This window comes from Dendropsophus ebraccatus, chromosome 2, assembly GCF_027789765.1.
Source record: "Dendropsophus ebraccatus isolate aDenEbr1 chromosome 2, aDenEbr1.pat, whole genome shotgun sequence".
Classification (NCBI taxonomy): Eukaryota; Metazoa; Chordata; class Amphibia; order Anura; family Hylidae; genus Dendropsophus; species Dendropsophus ebraccatus.
This window is the reverse complement of record NC_091455.1, coordinates 77,849,792-77,870,202: the sequence shown is the minus strand read 5'-3', so window position 1 is coordinate 77,870,202 and position 20,411 is coordinate 77,849,792. Positions and strand designations below refer to the sequence as shown.

The 20,411-nt window shown below is 45.0% G+C and overlaps 1 protein-coding gene across 1 annotated transcript in view; it reads left to right on the top strand.

The window, feature by feature from the left end:
* Nucleotides 1–6,541: 6,541 nt before the first annotated feature.
* The window catches only part of TMX3 (thioredoxin related transmembrane protein 3), a 61,530-nt gene continuing 47,660 nt past the window's right edge, over nt 6,542–20,411 (top strand). Inside the window, exons 1-4 of the mRNA XM_069957837.1 lie at nt 6,542–6,744; nt 8,777–8,828; nt 13,748–13,787; nt 16,720–16,843. Coding sequence (XP_069813938.1) covers nt 6,708–6,744; nt 8,777–8,828; nt 13,748–13,787; nt 16,720–16,843 — 253 coding nt within the window. The 5' untranslated portion in view covers nt 6,542–6,707. The remainder of the gene's footprint in view (nt 6,745–8,776; nt 8,829–13,747; nt 13,788–16,719; nt 16,844–20,411) is intronic.

Below are 20,411 nucleotides of genomic sequence, written 5' to 3'. Positions count from 1 at the left end.
GTATTATATATATGGGCACAGTGTATAGCAGGGTGGTTTATTATATATGGGCACAGTGTATAGCAGGGTGATGTATTATATATATGGGCACAGTGTATAGCAGGGTGATGTATTATATATGGGCACAGTGTATAGCAGGGTGGTGTATTATATATATGGGCACAGTGTATAGCAGGGTGATGTATTATATATGGGCACAGTGTAAAGCAGGGTGGTGTTATATACAGGCACAGTGTATAGCAGGGTGATGTATTATATACATGGGCACAGTGTATAGCAGGGTGTTGTTATATACAGGCACAGTGTATAGCAGGGTGTTGTTACAGATGGGCAGTGTATAGCATGGTGTTGTTATATATATGGGCACAGTGTATAGCAGGGTGATGTATTATATACAGGCACAGTGTATAGCAGGGTGTTGTTATATACAGGCACAGTGTATAGCAGGGCGTTGTTACAGATGGGCAGTGTATAGCATGGTGTTGTTATATATATGGGCACAGTGTATAGCAGGGTGATGTATTATATATGGGCACAGTGTATAGCAGGGTGGTGTATTATATATGGGAACAGTGTATAGCAGGGTGATGTATTATATATGGGCACAGAGTATAGCAGGGTGGTGTATTATATATATGGGCACAGTGTATAGCAGGGTGATGTATTATATATACAGGCACAGCGTATAGCAGGGTGGTGTATTATATACATGGGCACAGTGTATAGCAGGGTGATGTATTATATATGGGCACAGTGTATAGCATGGTGTTGTTATATATGGGCACAGTGTATAGCAGGGTGATGTATTATATATACGGGCACAGTGTATAGCAGGGTGGTGTATTATATATGGGCACAGTGTATAGCAGGGTGGTGTATTATATATACAGGCACAGCGTATAGCAGGGTGGTGTATTATATATGGGCACAGTGTATAGCAGGGTGGTGTATAATATATATGGGCACAGTGTATAGCAGGGTGGTGTATTATATATATGGGCACAGTGTATAGCAGGGTGGTGTTGTTATATATATGGGCACAGTGTATAGCAGGGTGGTGTTGTTATATATATGGGCACAGTGTATAGCAGGGTGGTGTATTATATATACAGGCACAGTGTATAGCAGGGTGGTGTATTATATATGGGCACAGTGTATAGCAGGGTGATGTATTATATATGGGCACAGTGTATAGCAGGGTGGTGTATTATATATATGGGCACAGTGTATAGCAGGGTGGTGTATAATATATGGGCACAGTGTATAGCAGGGTGATGTATTATATATGGGCACAGTGTATAGCAGGGTGGTGTATAATATATACAGGCACAGTGTATAGCAGGGTGGTGTATTATATATACAGGCACAGCGTATAGCAGGGTGATGTATTATATATGGGCACAGTGTATAGCAGGGTGGTGTATAATATATGGGCACAGTGTATAGCAGGGTGGTGTATTATATATGGGCACAGTGTATAGCAGGGTGGTGTATAATATATGGGCACAGTGTATAGCAGGGTGGTGTTGTTATATTTACAGGCACAGTGTAGAGCAGGGTGATGTATTATATATGGGCACAGAGTATAGCAGGGTGGTGTATTATATATACAGGCACAGTGTATAGCATGGTGTTGTTACAGATGGGCACAGTGTATAGCAGGGTGTTGTTATATATAGGCACAGTGTATAGCAGGGTGATGTATTATATATGGGCACAGTGTATAGCAGGGTGGTGTATTATATATGGGCACAGTGTATAGCAGGGTGGTGTATAATATATGGGCACAGTGTATAGCAGGGTGGTGTATTATATATATGGGCACAGTATATAGCAGGGTGATGTATTATATATGGGCACAGTGTATAGCAGGGTTGTGTATTATATATATGGGCACAGTGTATAGCAGGAGCAGGGTGGTATATTATATACGGGCACAGTGTATAGCAGGGTGATGTATTATATATGGGCACAGTGTATAGCAGGGTGGTGTTGTTATATATACAGGCACAGTGTATAGAAGGGTGATGTATTATATATATGGGCACAGTGTATAGCAGGGTGATGTATTATATATATGGGCACAGTGTATAGCAGGGTGGTGTATTATATATACAGGCACAGTGTATAGCAGGGTGATGTATTATATATGGGCACAGTGTATAGCAGGGTGGTGTATAATATATGGGCACAGTGTATAGCAGGGTGGTGTATTATATATATGGGCACAGTGTATAGCAGGGTGGTGTTGTTATATATATGGGCACAGTGTATAGCAGGGTGGTGTATTATATATGGGCACAGTGTATAGCAGGGTGATGTATTATATATACGGGCACAGTGTATAGCAGGGTGGTGTATTATATATGGGCACAGTGTATAGCAGGGTGGTGTATTATATATACAGGCACAGCGTATAGCAGGGTGATGTATTATATATGGGCACAGTGTATAGCAGGGTGGTGTATAATATATATGGGCACAGTGTATAGCAGGGTGGTGTATTATATATATGGGCACAGTGTATAGCAGGGTGGTGTTGTTATATATATGGGCACAGTGTATAGCAGGGTGGTGTTGTTATATATAGGGGCACAGTGTATAGCAGGGTGGTGTATTATATATACAGGCACAGTGTATAGCAGGGTGATGTATTATATATGGGCACAGTGTATAGCAGGGTGGTGTATAATATATGGGCACAGTGTATAGCAGGGTGGTGTATTATATATATGGGCACAGTGTATAGCAGGGTGGTGTTGTTATATATATGGGCACAGTGTATAGCAGGGTGGTGTATTATATATGGGCACAGTGTATAGCAGGGTGGTGTATAATATATGGGCACAGTGTATAGCAGGGTGGTGTATTATATATGGGCACAGTGTATAGCAGGGTGGTGTATAATATATGGGCACAGTGTATAGCAGGGTGATGTATTATATATGAGCACAGTGTATAGCAGGGTGATGTATTATATATATGGGCACAGTGTATAGCATGGTGATGTATTATATATGGGCACAGTGTATAGCAGGGTGGTGTATAATATACAGGCACAGTGTATAGCAGGGTGGTGTATTATATATGGGCACAGTGTATAGCAGGGTGGTGTATAATATATGGGCACAGTGTATAGCAGGGTGGTGTATTATATATATGGGCACAGTATATAGCAGGGTGATGTATTATATATGGGCACAGTGTATAGCAGGGTTGTGTATTATATATATGGGCACAGTGTATAGCAGGAGCAGGGTGGTATATTATATACGGGCACAGTGTATAGCAGGGTGATGTATTATATATGGGCACAGTGTATAGCAGGGTGGTGTATAATATATGGGCACAGTGTATAGCAGGGTGATGTATTATATATGGGCACAGTGTATAGCAGGTTGGTGTTGTTATATATACAGGCACAGTGTATAGAAGGGTGATGTATTATATATATGGGCACAGTGTATAGCAGGGTGATGTATTATATATATGGGCACAGTGTATAGCAGGGTGGTGTATTATATATACAAACACAGTGTATAGCAGGGTGGTGTTGTTATATATATATGGGCACAGTGTATAGCAGGGTGGTGTTGTTATATATATGGGCACAGTGTATAGCAGGGTGTTGTTATATATATGGGCACAGTGTATAGCAGGGTGGTGTATTATATATATGGGCACAGTGTATAGCAGGGTGGTGTATTATATATGGGCACAGTGTATAGCAGGGTGTTGTTATATATATGGGCACAGTGTATAGCAGGGTGGTGTATTATATATACAGGCACAGTGTATAGCAGGGTGGTATATTACATATGGGTATATACAGTGGCGTAGCCACCGTGGTCGCGGGGGTCGCCGCCGCGACCGGGCCCGCCACAAGGGGGGCCCGCGGGGCCCCCCGATCAATCACTCTTGTGACCGCAAGCATTGTTTTGCTTGCGGTCACAAGAGTCTGGCTCCGTCTTCCCCCGGCTGCTGCGCGGCTGCCGGGGGTGTCGCGTCTTACCCCCGGCAGCGCGCGCATCCCAGAACTCCCTGCGCGCCTTGGGCCCTGACTTCCGGTTTCCGGCGCGCAGGGAGTTCTGGGATGCGCGCGCTGCCGGGGATAAGACGCGACACCCCCGGCAGCCGCGCAGCAGCCGGGGACAGACCAGGAGGAGTGAGAATCAACGTGGGAGCGCGATGTCAGGTGAGTTAAGTTTTGTTTTTTTTATCAGCCTGTACGGGTGGGGGGAGAGGGGGCCATCTATGAGGGTGGGGGGAAAGGAGGGGGCCATCTATGAGGGTGGGGGGAAAGGAGGGGGCCATCTATGAGGGTGGGGGGAAAGGAGGGGGCCATCTATGAGGGTGGGGGAAAGGAGGGGGCCATCTATGAGGGTGGGGGGAAGGAGGGGGCCATCTATGAGGGTGGGGGGAAGGAGGGGGCCATCTATGAGGGTGGGGGGAAAGAGGAGCAATCTATGAGGGTGGGGGGAAAGAGGGGCCATCTATGAGGGTGGGGGGAAAGAGGGGCCATCTATGAGGGTGGGGGGAAAGAGGGGGGCCATCTATGAGGGTGGGGGGGGGAAGGGGACCATCTATGAGGGTGGGGGGGGAAGGGGACCATCTATGAGGGTGGGGGGGGGGAAGGGGACCATCTATAAGGGAGGGAGGAAGGGGACCATCTATAAAGGGGGGGAAAGGGGACCATCTATAAGGGAGGGGGGGAAGGGGACCATCTATAAAGGGGGGAAAGGGGACCATCTATAAGGGAGGGGGGGAAGGGGACCATCTATAAGGGAGGGGGGGAAGGGGACCATCTATAAGGGAGGGGGGGGAAGGGGACCATCTTTAAGGGAGGGGGGGGGACGGGGACCATCTAGAAGGGAGGGGGGGGAAGGGGACCATCTATAAGGGAGGGGGGGGGGGAAGGGGACCATCTATAAGGGAGGGGGGGGGGAAGGGGACCATCTATAAGGGAGGGTGGGGGGAGAGGGGGCCATCTATAAGGGAGGGTGGGGGGGGAGGAGACCATCCATAAGGGAGGGTGAGGAGAGAGGGGGCCATCTATAAGGGAGGGGGTATAGGGGGCCATCTATAAGGGAGGGGGTAGAGGGGGCCATCTATAAGGGAGGGGGCCATCTATTTGGGGGGGCAACATAGGGGGAGAGGGAATACACAGAGGGGGGCATATATTATTAGGAGGTCACAGAGTCAGGGCTACCCACTAAATGAGGGTGTAAAGGGGACAATACAGATGTGCAGTGTGTAGAGAGATGGAGATGGTGTCAGAGTGTGGAGCCTAATATGTCTGTCTGGCAGATTCTGTGGATTCGTGGCTCGGAGAAGTTCTCATAACGGCCCAGGGCAGATGGAGAAGAAGATGAAAAGGGAAGAACTCCGATCAGAAAAGACGTCTCCTGTGAGTCACCTGATATAACTGCACAGTAATGTATATGGTGTACAGGACCTGTGTGGAGCTGGGGCCACCTCTATATGACTGGATGAGGTGATTTAGTATACTGGATTTGGTCAGTAACAATATGGTGGTGATGGTAGTGGTTGTGGTGTGGCGGTAATGTTTCCTCCCTATATACTGGTATTACTGGTAATATTGGTCTCAGTATACAGGATTTGGTCGGTAACAGTATGGCGGTAATAGGTAATATCTGTCTTGGTGTGTGTGTGTATATATATATATATATATATATATATATATATATACATACAGCGGTACCTTGGTTTAAGAGTAACTTCGTTTAAGAGCGTTTTGGTTTAACTTGGACTTGGTTTAAGAACATTGCTTTGGTTTAAGAACTTCCTGTATTGGGTGGGAGCGCGAGTGGAGAAGGGGCATGGCCTGCATAGCAGGGTCTACAGCACTGTACTCTAAACACCTTCCAAATCATAGCAGATCCCCTTCAGGCTGGGGCTTACATCAGGGGACAGGACTGTGGGGGGGGGGGTAATCTCTCCATAGCTGTAACCCCTCTCTCCCTGAACAGAGATGCTGCATGTATGTGCCCACATCTGCCCTGCTCATTCCTTCATGCCCCCTGCAGTCTCTGTCAGCCCTTGTGTTTCCCATCCTCTCCATTACTGTACAGTACAGAATAATAAATATATTTGGGGTGCGGAACCAATTGTCTGCATTTACATGATTTCTTATAGGAAAATTTGCTTTGGTTTAAGAGTGGATTTGGATTACAAGCACGGTCCTGGAACGAATTATGCTCATAATCCAAGGCACCACTGTGTGTGTATATATATATATATATATATATATATATATACACACACACACACACACACACACACAACAATAGCATCACTTGGTCGTGAAAGGAGGGGGGGGGGGCCCAAGTTGGCCTCTCGCACCAGGGCCCAGGAGACATTAGCTACGCCCCTGGGTATATACAAGGACCCGGTGTATCGCTGTGTGGATAATGTAACAAAGTTAATAGAAGGGGCGCATTATGAGGGGGCGCATTATGAGGGGGCGCCGGGTCTCTGGCGGTGTGCGGGATGTGCGGGATCCGGAGCCGGTACCAGCCTCACACCGCCGGCCTATAGTAACGCTAGTAACGTGTGACCGCTCAGTGTGCACGCCGCCCGCTCTCAGTGAGGACGCAGCATCCTCCCGGCCAGGCCTATCACCCGGAGGAGGAGGAGGAAGGCTCTGTCTGCTGATCAGTTTCCTTCCGGTATCACATCCTCTCAACATGGCAGCTGCCGGGTACTGCACCTTCTTAGCAACAGGTAATGAGAGTAGCGCTGTCCGTGTGTATTCCCTGCACCGGGGCCGGGGTACTGCTGTGTGGGCTTCTGCCCCGGGCACCGGGTACGGGATCGGTGCGGTGTGTGCCTCGGCTGAGGTGAGGGCTGATGATGGTGCCTCCTCCTCACACCCGCATTGTGTATGGTCGGTGCCCTGTACTGCGGGGGATGGAGAGCGGGCACCGGGGTATTAGAGGGCACAGCAATGAATGGGGACATGGCAGCCTGTATAGTGGGAGGAAGATATATGTCATCATGTATACCGGGGGCAGGGAATATATAGCACTGCCTTGTATACAGCTGGAAGAGGGCTGCTAGTGCACATCATACATGGGAATAGGGAGTATACAGCTGTAAATATAGGGAGCTGGGGCAGAATATATATAGAGAGAGAGTATACAGCTGTAAATATAGGGAGCTGGGCAGAATATATAAATATAGAGAGAGAGAGAGAGAGAGAGAGAGTATACAGCTGTAAATATAGGGAGCTGGGCAGAATATATATATATATAGAGAGAGAGTATACAGCTGTAAGTATAGGGAGCTGGGGCAGAATATATATACATATAGAGAGAGAGAGTATACAGCTGTAAGTATAGGGAGCTGGTGCAGAATATATAGATAGAGAGAATACAGCTGTATATATAGGGAGCTGGGGCAGAATATATATAGAGAGTATACAGCTGTAAATATAGGGAGCTGGGGAAGAATATATAGATAGAGAGTATACAGCTGTAAATATAGGGAGCTGGGGCAGAATATATATAGAGAGTATACAGCTGTAAATATAGGGAGCTGGGGCAGAATATATATAGAGAGTATGCAGCTGTAAATATAGGGAGCTGGGGCAGAATGAATATATATATATATATATATAATATATATATAGATAGATAGAGAGAGAGAGAATACAGCTGTAAATATAGGGAGCTGGGGTAGATCATATGAATGGAGAGTATACAGCTGTAAATATAGGGAGCTGGGGTAGATCATATGAATGGAGAGTATACAGCTGTAAATATAGGGAGCTGGGGACGATCATATATGTCAATGAAAAGTATATGGCTATATATGTGGAGCCTGGGCAACTCTTATATGTCAATAGAGAAAATATGAAAATTTATAGGAAGCAGAGGTAATACAGAATACTGTTCATTCAATATATGTATGACATTTTCCTACTATACATGTCACAGTTGCATGCTATTCACATACATTATAACATGTCACATTAAAAGAGATTATCCTAATCTAATAACATATCACTCAAAGGGGTTGGCCAATAGTAATATTGTTCAGTGTACAGTATTAGTAAGTGTACTCACTGTATGTACTGACAGCAGCTCCCTGTGTGCCTCATAGCGCTAAAATCACACTCCCCTCCTTCGGGCTGTGCTGCCCGGCTCTGTGGTGAGTCTGTCCATAAGATAGAGGAGCATGTGATCAGGCCCCGCCCTCAGTGTCCACCACTGCCTATGGAGGACACGGAGGGCGGGGCACGGGCACATGCTCCTCCATGTCTGCCATCTTATGGACAGACTCACCACAGAGCAGGTCGTCAAAGCCTAATGCTGCGTTTACACAGGCAGATTTATCTGACAGATTTTGGAAGCCAAACCCCGGAATGGATTTGAAAAAGGGAGAAATCTCAGTCTTTCCTTTATGGTCTGTTCCTGGCTTTGGCTTCAAAAATCTGACAGATAAATTTGCCTGTGTAAACGCACCATAAAGGTGGGCTGTCTGACTAGCTCTATGAGGGACACATGGAGCTGTTGTCAGTAAATATAGTCCATATACACTGTACAATTTTTTGTTCGCTCCATTCCCTCACTATGGGACTGATGGGTATAGCTCTGTGCAGTAAAGTAGCGTTTGCTTCATTTGTATGTGGATGGATAGTAATTCTATAGTGAGGATATGTAGGAGGTTGTGTATGTGTAGGCCGTATAGGAGGTTCACATTGTACATTATAAATACACATGGGAAGGTTAAACATCCTTGTGTTTTGTTGCAGCCTTATTCCTGTTGGCCACCTCCTCAGCATTTGTAGAGGACTTGGATGAGACGTAAGTATGCTATTTGTGTAGTATTTAATATATACAGTATATACTGTTTAGCCACTACAATAAAACCCATTGAGAGCTGTAGTTTATATCATTGATTATGGCGTGAGGTGTTGGTTGACTTAGAGCCCCATTACACGGGACGATTATCATGCTAAAAATTGTTATATCGTTCGAATTTAAACGATAATAACGTTTATCGTTGCTTTAGATCTGAACCTAAAATTATTGTTAAACGTTCGCTAATCGTTTGCTGTAATTTCACATTCGTTCGCTCAAGTTCTGCATTTTTTCACTAATCGTTCAGTGTAATAGCACATTGTTCATTGTTCTCCTGAGATCAGAAGGAGTAAACAATTGCAACAACATGTAAGTCTATCTGTTTTACCTTTTTCCTTGTAAGGGTGCATGCACACTGTGAAATGGTGATGGATAACCTGTTGCGCATTCCGCAGCTCACACCCGCTGGCGTCTCCGCCCGTGTCATAGACTCCATTCTACGCACGGGCGGATTCCGTCATCCGTCCAAAGAATGAACATGTTCATTCTTTGGACGGAGGGCGGACCATTCCCATGCATAGAATGGAATCTATGACGGGCAGAGACACCCGCGCGCCTCAGTCCGCTGGCGGGTGCGAGCTGCGGAATGCGCAACAAGTTACCCATCGCCATTCCACTGTGTGCATGCACCCCAAGTTGCGTCACTGTTCTGTAGATGCTGCTAGGAGCAGAGAGGCAGTGTGCTGATCATGTCAGTGTACCTGGAGGGAGGGGGACCTCAAACACAGAAAGCAGAACTGTTTTATCTATCAATCTGCCCAGATCCTCCTGCTTTATAACCTAATGCCTGCACATACGGCTGCTTTTCAGAGAAGCCAACTCCATGCTAGAGTAATCTGAACCATGCTGGACAAGTGCTGGGTAGCAGGACAAAAACGCCTGCATTCCGAGTCCACAGATTCGGACCAAATGAATAGATTCACACTTCTCTATAGGTAGTGGTATGTTTTTACCCCCAGACAACATGAGTTATATAGGAAAGGGCTACTCCATGAAGTAGAAGAATGGAATTAAGCACAATGTGTGATTGTTGCTTATAGAATAAAAAGACCTACTCAAAAATAAGCCCTAGCTCTTTTTTCTAAGGAAGAAAAATGTAAAGAGAAACATGGTGTGTGTGTATGTATGTATGTGTGTATATATATATATATATATATATATATATATATATATATGTAATCATTTTTTGCATAAAATTGATTGCAAAAAGTCAGTGAGAACCCAGCCTAAGGGTTAACAAATAGAACAAAATCAAAAACATATTAAAGGGGTAGTGCGGCGCTAAACAATTATTCACAAAAAGACACACATTATAAAGTTACACAACTTTGTAATGTATGTTATGTCTGTGAATGGTCCCCTTCCCCGTGTTTCCCCCCCACCCACGCTAGACCCGGAAGTGTGGTGCATTATACTCACCGCATCTCATGTCGACCCTGTCCGCCATCTTGGGACAATGACGTAGTCTTCGGGAGGCCGGACGAACCGCTCCATCCGTCCCTCATGCCGGCCCCCCTCTGCCGCGTCATAACTGTGCTCAGCTGCGATTGGCAGAGCACAGTTATGCTCAGCCAATTGCGGCTGAGCTGCTGATGACGCGGCAGAGGGGGGCCGGCATGAGGGACGGATGGAGCGGTTCGTCCGGCCTTACAAAGACTACGTCATTGTCCCAAGATGGCGGACTGGGGTTGACATGAGATGCGGTAAGTATAATGCACCACACTTCCGGGTCTAGCGTGGGTGGGGGGAAACATGGGGAAGGGGGCCATTCACTTACATAACATACATTACAAAGTTGTGTAATTTTGTAATGTGTGTTATTTTGTGAATAATTGTTTAGCGCCGCAGGTAAAGGTAAAATGAGTCAGTAGGTGTCCGCCATGTTTCAGTTAGGCCTAAAAATAACTAGTTGTGGTTAAGAAAGAGTGCGTGGATGAAAAATTGTTTATTGCAGACAGAGCTTGTATTTCTGACTGCACCAAAGAAATGGACAGGGCAGGTAGGGGAGGGGAGGATATATATGACGTTAGAGGAGGCTGGAGGATGATAGGAGGACAGTTAGGTAGATGAGATCCGGTGAGGAGGGCCAGGGTTAGGAGAAATGTCTCCAGCTGTATAAATCAGACAGATAGTAGGTGTGAGTAGGAGAGGGGGGGAGGGTGTTGGGAGAATTTGGTTAGGAAGGTTTTAATGTATGGAAAAAAGGTAGCAGGAAGGTCAGATCATTGGGTAAGGGGATGGAGATATAAATATATTTTTTGCTCGATGTGGGATCAGCGGGGTGGGGGGGGGGACAGAATTTGTGGACTTAGGGAGGCAACAGAGATAGCTAATATGAACATTATAGGCTAATGGCGTATTTAGATGAAGAGATTTATCTGACAGATTTTTTAAGCCAAAGCCAGGAACAGACAGATTTCTACCCTTCTCAAATCCATTCCTAACTTTGGCTTCAAAAATCTTTCAGGTAAATTTATCTAAACATGCCAATAGCCTATAATGTTCATATTAGCTATCTTTGTTACACCATAAGTGCTAGGCGGAGAAGAGAGTACAGAAAGTGTGGAATGATGTTATCTTCACTTCTCTTCCCTTTGAGTGGCTGCACTTGGACTGGAAGCACATGACGAACAGGGTCACTGATGACCTGTGCACCCTAGTATATAGTGCTGTTACTAATCTGTAGTACCAGGTGTGAAAGGGGGTGTGCGGGGAAGGACATGGAAAGAGTTAGGCGGAGCAGATAGAGGAAAATTATTGACCACAAACACTATGGGGGACATTTATGAAGCGTCCGCCAGGGGGAAGGTGCAGATTCGCCCATTCTTCCTGGCATACGCCTCCCGCTTGCCCGATGGGCGGGCTGGGGGAGCTTGGGGCGTGATAAGGCAGTGAGGAGGCGTGGCCTCTCTCGCTCCTCATTTATCATGATTTACGCCTGCTCACAGGCGTAAATTATGATCCAAGTGTACACCGGCTTGGGCGCCCGGCCGGACGAATTCACTACGCTGGTCTTCATAAATCCCCCCCTTTGGGTTTACTGCTTACACAGGGGTGCAATAAACGCCAATACAGAGGAGAGTAAAACCCGGATATACAATGGATTACACAGACAAACAACGGAGCAATGAAGTAATGGGGATAGTGGATCTTTCTATGGTGAAGCCAGGACATCATGTTGTGGTTCCTTTGCAGCCTCTGTGGATTTAATGGACACTGGGGTCACATGCTGAATGAGCCCCCAACACACATGAATAAAGCCTTAAGGATACCCCCATGTAGTGACATCTTTCTTAGTATATCTAGACCAACTAACTAAACTGCTGATGAGTAGACTATACTGACCACCACAGCCCAGGGCTGGCAATCTTTTCGTGGTGGGATTTGTTACTGTGCGGGTCACTGAGCAGTCATCAGATAATGAACTCTGTGAAGCGGACGGTGCGCTGCAGTATGTACTGTAAATCCGTGTGCTTCAGTAAGGAGAATACACATAATGAGGACTGAAAGCTGCTCATTGACTATGGAGGATTTAACTTTGTGTCAGTGATACAATCTCCTTCTAGGTGACGAAACTGTGTGGCATAATGAAAACAACAATGATTGGTTCTGGCAGGAGAAGCCCAGGGAATGCTTGGGAAAGTCTCCGGGGACGGGATGCTGCAATAATACTATGGGGTGTCTAAGCAGATTTTACTGCATTGTATTGTTTTACTGCAAACAATATGCTGTAACAGCATGAATCTGTTACTGTATTTTCAAGGCATTAAAGAAATATAAAAAGTGTTCACCGTTGCGGTATTGGTGACTATCATGATAGCTCTGTGGCTGAAGAGTATATTGTAGTCTCTTCTCTGTTATGGGACAAATGTATGCAAAGCAGATACTGAAATCAATAAGTTTTCATAAAATCAGTTTTTGTCTTGTAAAGATAAAGCACTTTAATACTGTGTGTTTCACCTATACAAACCAGTTGTTGGGACACTACTGCTATGTGTACAGACACCTTTGAAGGGGTACTCTGTAGCTTATACATTGCTTTAATGAAGTTATATTACTTTCTAATGTCATTAAAATAAATGTATACATTTTTCTCAACCACTAAACTTTCATTAAAGGACAAGTGCCATGAAAAACTTTTTCCCAGTAATTGAAGCACATTACAAAGTTATATAACTCTGTAATATGCTTCAATCACCTATCTGCCTTCCTTCCCTGTCTTTTTCCCCCTCCACCCCCCACCAGGAAGTGTCCTCACTCACACAGACCTAATGACTGTCGTCACCGTCACCAGGCAGCTCCTTCTTGTGAGGAGGAGTCATCAGCAGGAGGGCTGCTCTAGGGCCTGTTACAGCAGCCCCCCCCTCCCCAGTCCAAGTGATGGCTTGTAGTTGTTCAGCCAATGGGAGCTGAGCAAGCTGAGTCACCTGACAAGACAGGGGAGGGGGAGGCTGATGTAACGGGAGAAGGAGCTGAGAGAACAGCTTGGTGACGGTGACCACAGTAATTAGGTCTGTGTGAGTCAGGACTCTTCCTGGTGGGGGGTGGAGGGGGGAAAAGACAGGGAAGGGAGGCAGATAGGTGATTGAAGCACATTACAGAGTTATATAACTTTGTAATGTGCTTCAATTACTGGGAAAAAGTTTTTCATGGCACTTGTCCTTTAAGTGGCAGCTGTAAGGGGTGACATACGCCCCTCTGCTGCCACCAGTGTTCATGTTGGGAATTGCAGGACTCTGTAAGCTTTCTAAGGCTGCAGTTACACGTCCTGTAAAATTGTCAGCGACCACGGGCAATTTTAGGAACCATTACCATTGTAATAAGGAAGTTCCACTTACTGTTTTATTTGTTTCTTTTTGTAGTTTCAAAGAAACCAGGCAAGAAGATGTTTGGCTTGTTGATGTAAGTCGTATTACATTTCAGTATCTTTCCTTGATATGGTATATATAGCTGATAATGCTGAACATCTTTGTGTTTCTGCATATTGGCTTACTCTTGCCAGTGTTAATAAAATGTGAAACTTTTTAACTAGCGGACATGAAAGGGTGAACAGAAAAAAGACAAATTTGGTCAGCTCTCCTAGAACACCATTCACACCAGGCAGGAGCACGTTACTTTGGCTGAAATTGCAAACACACAATAAAAACAGAAAAATGCAACAGATCACTGCTCTGGACATGCAAGATCCATCTTATATCTGCAAAAATAATTGCACCACTTGGGTGGGATAGGTGGAGTGCACGACCAAATAGAGGCAGCCACTCCCCCCATCTGGAACACAGAAAAAAAGACAAATTTGGTGAGCTCTCCTAGAACACCATTCACACTAGGCAGGAGCACGTTGCTATGGCTGAAATTGCAAACACAAAAACACAGCGGAGCGCGCTTCATAGCAGGTGGGGGCCGGCTGCAATCAGCAGCCAGCACCTCACTGTTAATGACACACTGCAGCGCGACATTAACTCCTTAAACGCCGCAGCGTTTAAGTGTGAGTGACAGGGGGAGTCCCCTGTCACTTACTGATCGGGATCCCAGCAGTGTGACTGCGGGGTTTCCGATCGGTAAAACAGACCGCCGGAGGTCTCACACCTGCCTCTGTGCGGTCCGATCGGCGCTCTGTTCTCTGAGCCTGCACAGGCAGGCTCAATGAGCAGAGCGCCGATAACACTGATCATTGCTATGCCTATGGCATAGCAATGATCAGTGTAAAAATCCAAGTAGTGTATGTAGAAGTGCCCCAAAGGGACTTCAAATGTGTAAAAAAAAAAAAAAAGTTAAAAACACCAACACACTACCCCAAAACCCCTCCCCCAATAAAAGTCTAAATCACCCCTATTTCCCATTATATAAATAAAACAAATAAAAATAAATAAACATATAATATACCGTAGCGTGCGTAATTGTCCGATCTATTAAAATATAACAAGCGTCATTGCAAACGGTGAACGGCGTAGATGAAAAGAGGGAAAAAAGTGTGCGGATTACTGATTTTATGTTACATTATATATATAAAAAAAATTAATAAAAAGTGATCAAAACGTCCGATCTTCACAAATATGGTATTAATAAAAACCAGAGATAATGGCGGAAAAAATGACACCCCATACAGCCCCGTAGGTGAAAAAATAAAACCGTTATAAGCGTCACAATAGGCCCATTTTATTAATATTTAATTGCCAAAAAAAGGATTTCATAAAAAAAAAAAATATAACATTAGAGAATCTGTGTAAACCTGCATATGGTTGTGTTCGGACTGACCTATAGAATAATGATATCATGTCGCTTTTACCATATAGTGCATTACGTAGACACAGGAACCCCCCAAACATTACCATATTGCATTCTTTTTTACGATTTTACTTATTTATTTCTTCATAAATAATATTTTTGGGGTTCCGTCATACATGTTATGGTAAAATGAAAGACGCCATTACAAAGTACAACTATTCCTGTAACAAATAAGCCATTACATGGTCTTGTAGAAAACTGAATGTGCTAGAGCTCTTAGACGGGGAGGAGGGAAAAACGAAAGCGCAAAGATCAAAATTTGCGCGGTCCACTGGGTCATTTTGGGCCTGGTCCTCAAAGGGTTAAAGGGACACTAACAACAGTTTAGCAGATTCTAACCTACTGTTATGTTCCTATAAGACACATAAGACACTGATAATGTAGGAACATTTCTTACCTTTATCCTCAGTGGCATTTTTTGGAAAATCCGTATTTTATTTAAAGTGTAAATAAGGTGGTTTGTTGCTTTGGTGGTGAGACTACAGCCCTCAATGCACCATTCCCCGCCACTCCTCTTTAATACTTATCCACTGCTTTGCAGTGATGAGCGCTTGAGTAACATCACTGCAGTATATTCATGAGGAGGGGTGGGCTGGCACAGCGGATTGGCATACTGTGAGCTGTAGTCCCGCCTTCTGAGCACCAAACTGTCTAACTTGCATATTAATTAGTGTTAAGATTTCCTGAAAACTGCGCTGAAGATGAGGGTAAGAAAGTTGCCTTCATCCTTGGTGTTATATGCCCTATGGGAACATAACAGTAGGTAAGTGCCTTCTAACATGCTGTTAGTTTCCCTTTAATATAAAACATACAGCACTTAAAAAATAAAGTAAAACAATCAAAAAAATTACAGAATTAAATCTGGGACAGAGATCAGTCAGACTGAGCCCCACATCTGTATTCCACCTACCTTGTGGTGGCGCCTAAGAGCAGTGCCTAGGCATCTGTATGACATCCAGACATTTCTATTCTAATAAGACCCATGCACCAAGCTCACTGCTCCAGTCTTCAAGATTGGGCGACAGTACATTTTAGAGACTTTTAAATATTATACTGGTGTGTTTAAAATTGTCTTTTTATTTCATTTGTGCCGAATAGGCAGAAGATTTGGGGAATGTAGAACTTGCTATTTTTTGAGATTTTCTAGTAAAACGCAGTTCACTGTTCTTATTCCTTAGAAATCGTTTCAGACTCCCCACTGGATATCTTCAGTCTGTCAGTTTGCTAAGGAGCTGCAGGCAGTAGACTTGTAAACAAGTAATGGTTCTTATCCTATTTTGACGACTACCAGCTGTTTGTTTTTAATTTTTTTTTGTCAGTACATCCTGCGACCCTATCGGCGGTGCATTCCACTCGGGTAGATACAAACACACCAAAGCCTTTATGCATGCCACCCCCATTGGTTTAGCTTGGGGGTTGTGCGCTTTATAGTCTTGGCGTGTTTGTACCCATGTATACCCTTCTGGCTGCAGGGAGTAATTCACTGCCGATCAGCTCAGTGGACGCACTGACAGGTACACTTTAACAATATATATATTTTTTCTAGTTCTATGCACCTTGGTGTGGCCACTGCAAGAAACTTGAGCCTGTTTGGAATGAGGTTGGCATAGAGATGAGGACAAGCGGGTCCCCTGTGAGAGTCGGAAAGATGGATGCAACTGTTCACTCAGGTAAGCGTCCACATTATGAATGGTTTTGTCAGGCTGAAGTCACAGATCGTCTGACATTTCCTGAATGTAAAAGCAGAAGTCAGATCTCCATATCTCTGGCATGTAATCTGTGTAATGTAAAGCAGTTTCCTTCCTGTCTCAGAAGGTTTTAACTTGGGATCCTTAGTTGGCTTTTCTACTGTGCCTCTCCGCTTTCTATAAGGAAGGAAATGGGGAGTAGCTTGGGTTAATAGATACTGCAAGCCTACACCAGCCCTTGTTGCATCAGGCCTTTAGCACATTCTGAATTTCATTATTCTTCTAATAGTTTATTTCAGCAGGATTAATAGTGAGGATTACTTTTGGCATTGCTCTCTTGCATGAAAATGCAATCGTTTTTTCAAGTGCTTATATTAACCTCAGTACAGTACATGGTAATGGCAGCAGCTGGTTCCTGTACAAGGTACCCCTACAAGTCAGATTGCATCCTGGACTATATGGGTGTGATAAATTGTACAGATGGTAATGTATAACACTTGGGTGTTGACACCCAAGTGTGGAAGTTATATAAGATTATTTCTTCAGGTGGTTATCCAGGCATAATTCTCCACTGATCCTTTGCACAAGGTTTGATAAATCTCCCCCGATTTCCTGTAAAACATATATAGGATCACCACATATCTATTGATTATTAGCGCTCCGATGCTGTGCTCGGCATCCTGGCGCCTGGTAACAAGGTATGGGGGCAGAGCCGCTGTAGCATGTAGTCACCCTGTTTCTGCACTATTTCCAGCTTGATCAGCAGCCTGAGCACTGAGCTTTGCATTAAGTTTCCAGTGCTCGGGCTGCCAATTAGGCATGAGTGGCTGGGAAGAGGGCGAAGGCTGTATGACTACATGCCGTTGGTGCCACTCTACCCCCATGTGTAGTTACTGGGTGGTGGAAAGGAGGATCAAAGATCAATATGAAATTGTAGCCCTGCCATAGTCTGCCATGCACAGCACTGGTGAGCCATGCCCAGCTGCTGTAAGTTACTGGGGTCAGGTTCCACTCCTTCAAGATGACATCAAGCACTCATTAAACCAAACGATTGTACTAATATGGTTCCCGGCAGCACAATGTATATCTACTCTGCAGCTTTCAGAGCATACTAGCAGCCGCTGCAGTAGTAGCTCTACAAAGGGGACAAAGATGTTCTATTATGCCGCGTGAGTCTGAGAGAGGGGCCGAAACTAGTCGTCTGGGTGGGGAGTTGCCTGTTACTAGTCACAATTCTCTGCCTGTCAGCGTACAGTGCACAGACCCATCAGTGGCCACTCTGCCTGTCAGTCATCTTCATGCGTGCTGTCAGGTAGAGAGCTGTGACTAGTCACAGGTGGCTCCCTGCCCAGCTGATTAGTTGCTGCCCTTATTCCGGCCTCGTGTGACATAATAAACATCTTTTTCCCCATGTAAAGCTACTGCTGCGGCCGCAGCCGGTATGTGCTGGGAGCCGCACAGTAGCCCTATAATGTACTGCTGGGAACCATATCAGTACAGTCATGCTAATTGGTTCCTTTTAAATACTAGCTGAGTGTTCCAGCCACTCAGTATAGTGTAAGTATACATGTACAGTATAGTAAGTGTTACTCCATTTGTCACAATATTCCCATCCTCCAAATAATATGAAGGGAAGTAGTACACTGCTGCTGCTATATTTGTAAATGAGGGCGGATGGAATTTATGTACAAAGATATTTGTGGGAAATAGCAGTTTTTAAAAACTCTGCTTGGAAAGATGCAGCTTGGCATTTCCAGCAGTGTTTTGAACAGGTGGATGAAATAACATTTCCTACTATGCTAATGTGTTGATGCTTTGGAATCTTTGCGAACGTGTCTCTATCCGTATCTCCCATCTCTCCTAAAGCTGTATACTTTCTAGAAATGTCACCATCTGCTTCTATTTATCAGCATGCAGGAGCTAAACCTGCCAAGTCTAAACTGAGAAATGTGGAAGACATAATCACAATGTAAACTGTGCTTAACCCTTGTTGCGCTATATGTTAATAATAGGTATCCTTCACAAAGAGAGTCCAAATAACCAGGTAACCTAAGGCTGGATTCACACGTTCCGCATTCGCTCCGTGAAGCACCGATGACGCAGAGGTGGAATCCTTGTACTGGAGTATTTCCCCGCACAGCATAATGTATAAATATTATGCTGGGAGCGGTGAAACAGTTAAAATCTCCGCAGTACTGTAACTACAGAGCGGAGCGGCTGCTTCATTACAGTGTTGTGTGTGTGTGTGTTGTGACTGAAAAGAAAACACTATTTCCTGCAGGACATACAGCCACTGATAAGTATTGGAAGACTTGAGATTTTTAAATAGAACTAAATTACAAATCTATACAACTTTCTGAAATCAGTTGATTTGAAAGAAAAAGATTTTCTGGTTCGCCCACAGGCCTAACGGCACTGTGTAAGCTGTCACTGTGCGTGCGCCACTGTTCCCCCGAAGGGCGCATCTGCAGTGACGTTGCCAGTCCCACGCTGCTTCTGTGGTGTGTCCTCCTCGCGCCACCCCATAGCTGTGATGCACCTGGCCCTGAACCGCCTGTTTCCACCCCCCAGCATACCATAGTGACGAGTTGTGGCTGCATCTGCATCCTCTCTCCTTTACACATATGCCGTTGCGACGCGATCAGGCGTAGTGACGCGGCGGGCCTTCTCCTTCTAGCCTAGTGTGCAGTGACAGCTTACACAGTGCAGTCGGCCTTAGGCCGGAACAGGAATCCAGGGGGAGCGGAGAGTAACACCACATAGGCAGCGCTGGCCTAGGGCACAAGCGCTCTAGGCCCCGACTCTTTGGCACTGCTAGACCCCATCAAAAGTTGGATTTTTGCCCTCAGCAAAGCTGCACCAGCGTTTTTGAAAACGCCACCAGAAAGGACTTCACTGCAGCTACACAAAGGTATAAGTAACAAATCAAAGGAGATAGTCTCGGCACTATCACCGGAGGGAAAGCAGCACCATGTGAACTGTCCCTTCGATCCTTAATATACCCAGGTGGTGCTCAATCAACAGATGGACAATGAGGAAAATCATATACTGTAAGTACAGTAATACCTCGGTTTTCGAACGCTTTGGAACTCGAACTGCTTGGTATTCGAACGAAAATTTACCCAGAAGTAGTGTTTGGAATTCGAACTTTGCTCGGTTTTCAAACGTTTTTCGAACGTTTTTGCGAGCGTGGATGGTGGGTTGCACCTGGCGAGTTAAGCAGTGGTGAGGCTTCACATACAGTACAGTGCTGTATAAGACGGCTGGAGTGCATATACAGTGCAGTAGTAGTACAGGCAGTGCACCACCATCTCCCATACATTACAGTGCTTGGATGGGGGGGACGCTATACAGTAAAGGATGGGTGAGGAGTTGGTGACTACTGTACTATAATTGCTGGTTCTGATGAACATTTCTTATGTTTAATGTCCTGTACAGTATAGTGCTGTTCTGTACTGTAGTGATTATACTGAGCACTTATCAGTGTAATAAATGAGTATTGTAGGTAATTATTGGTGGCTGCTGGAACCAATTAATCACATTTACATTA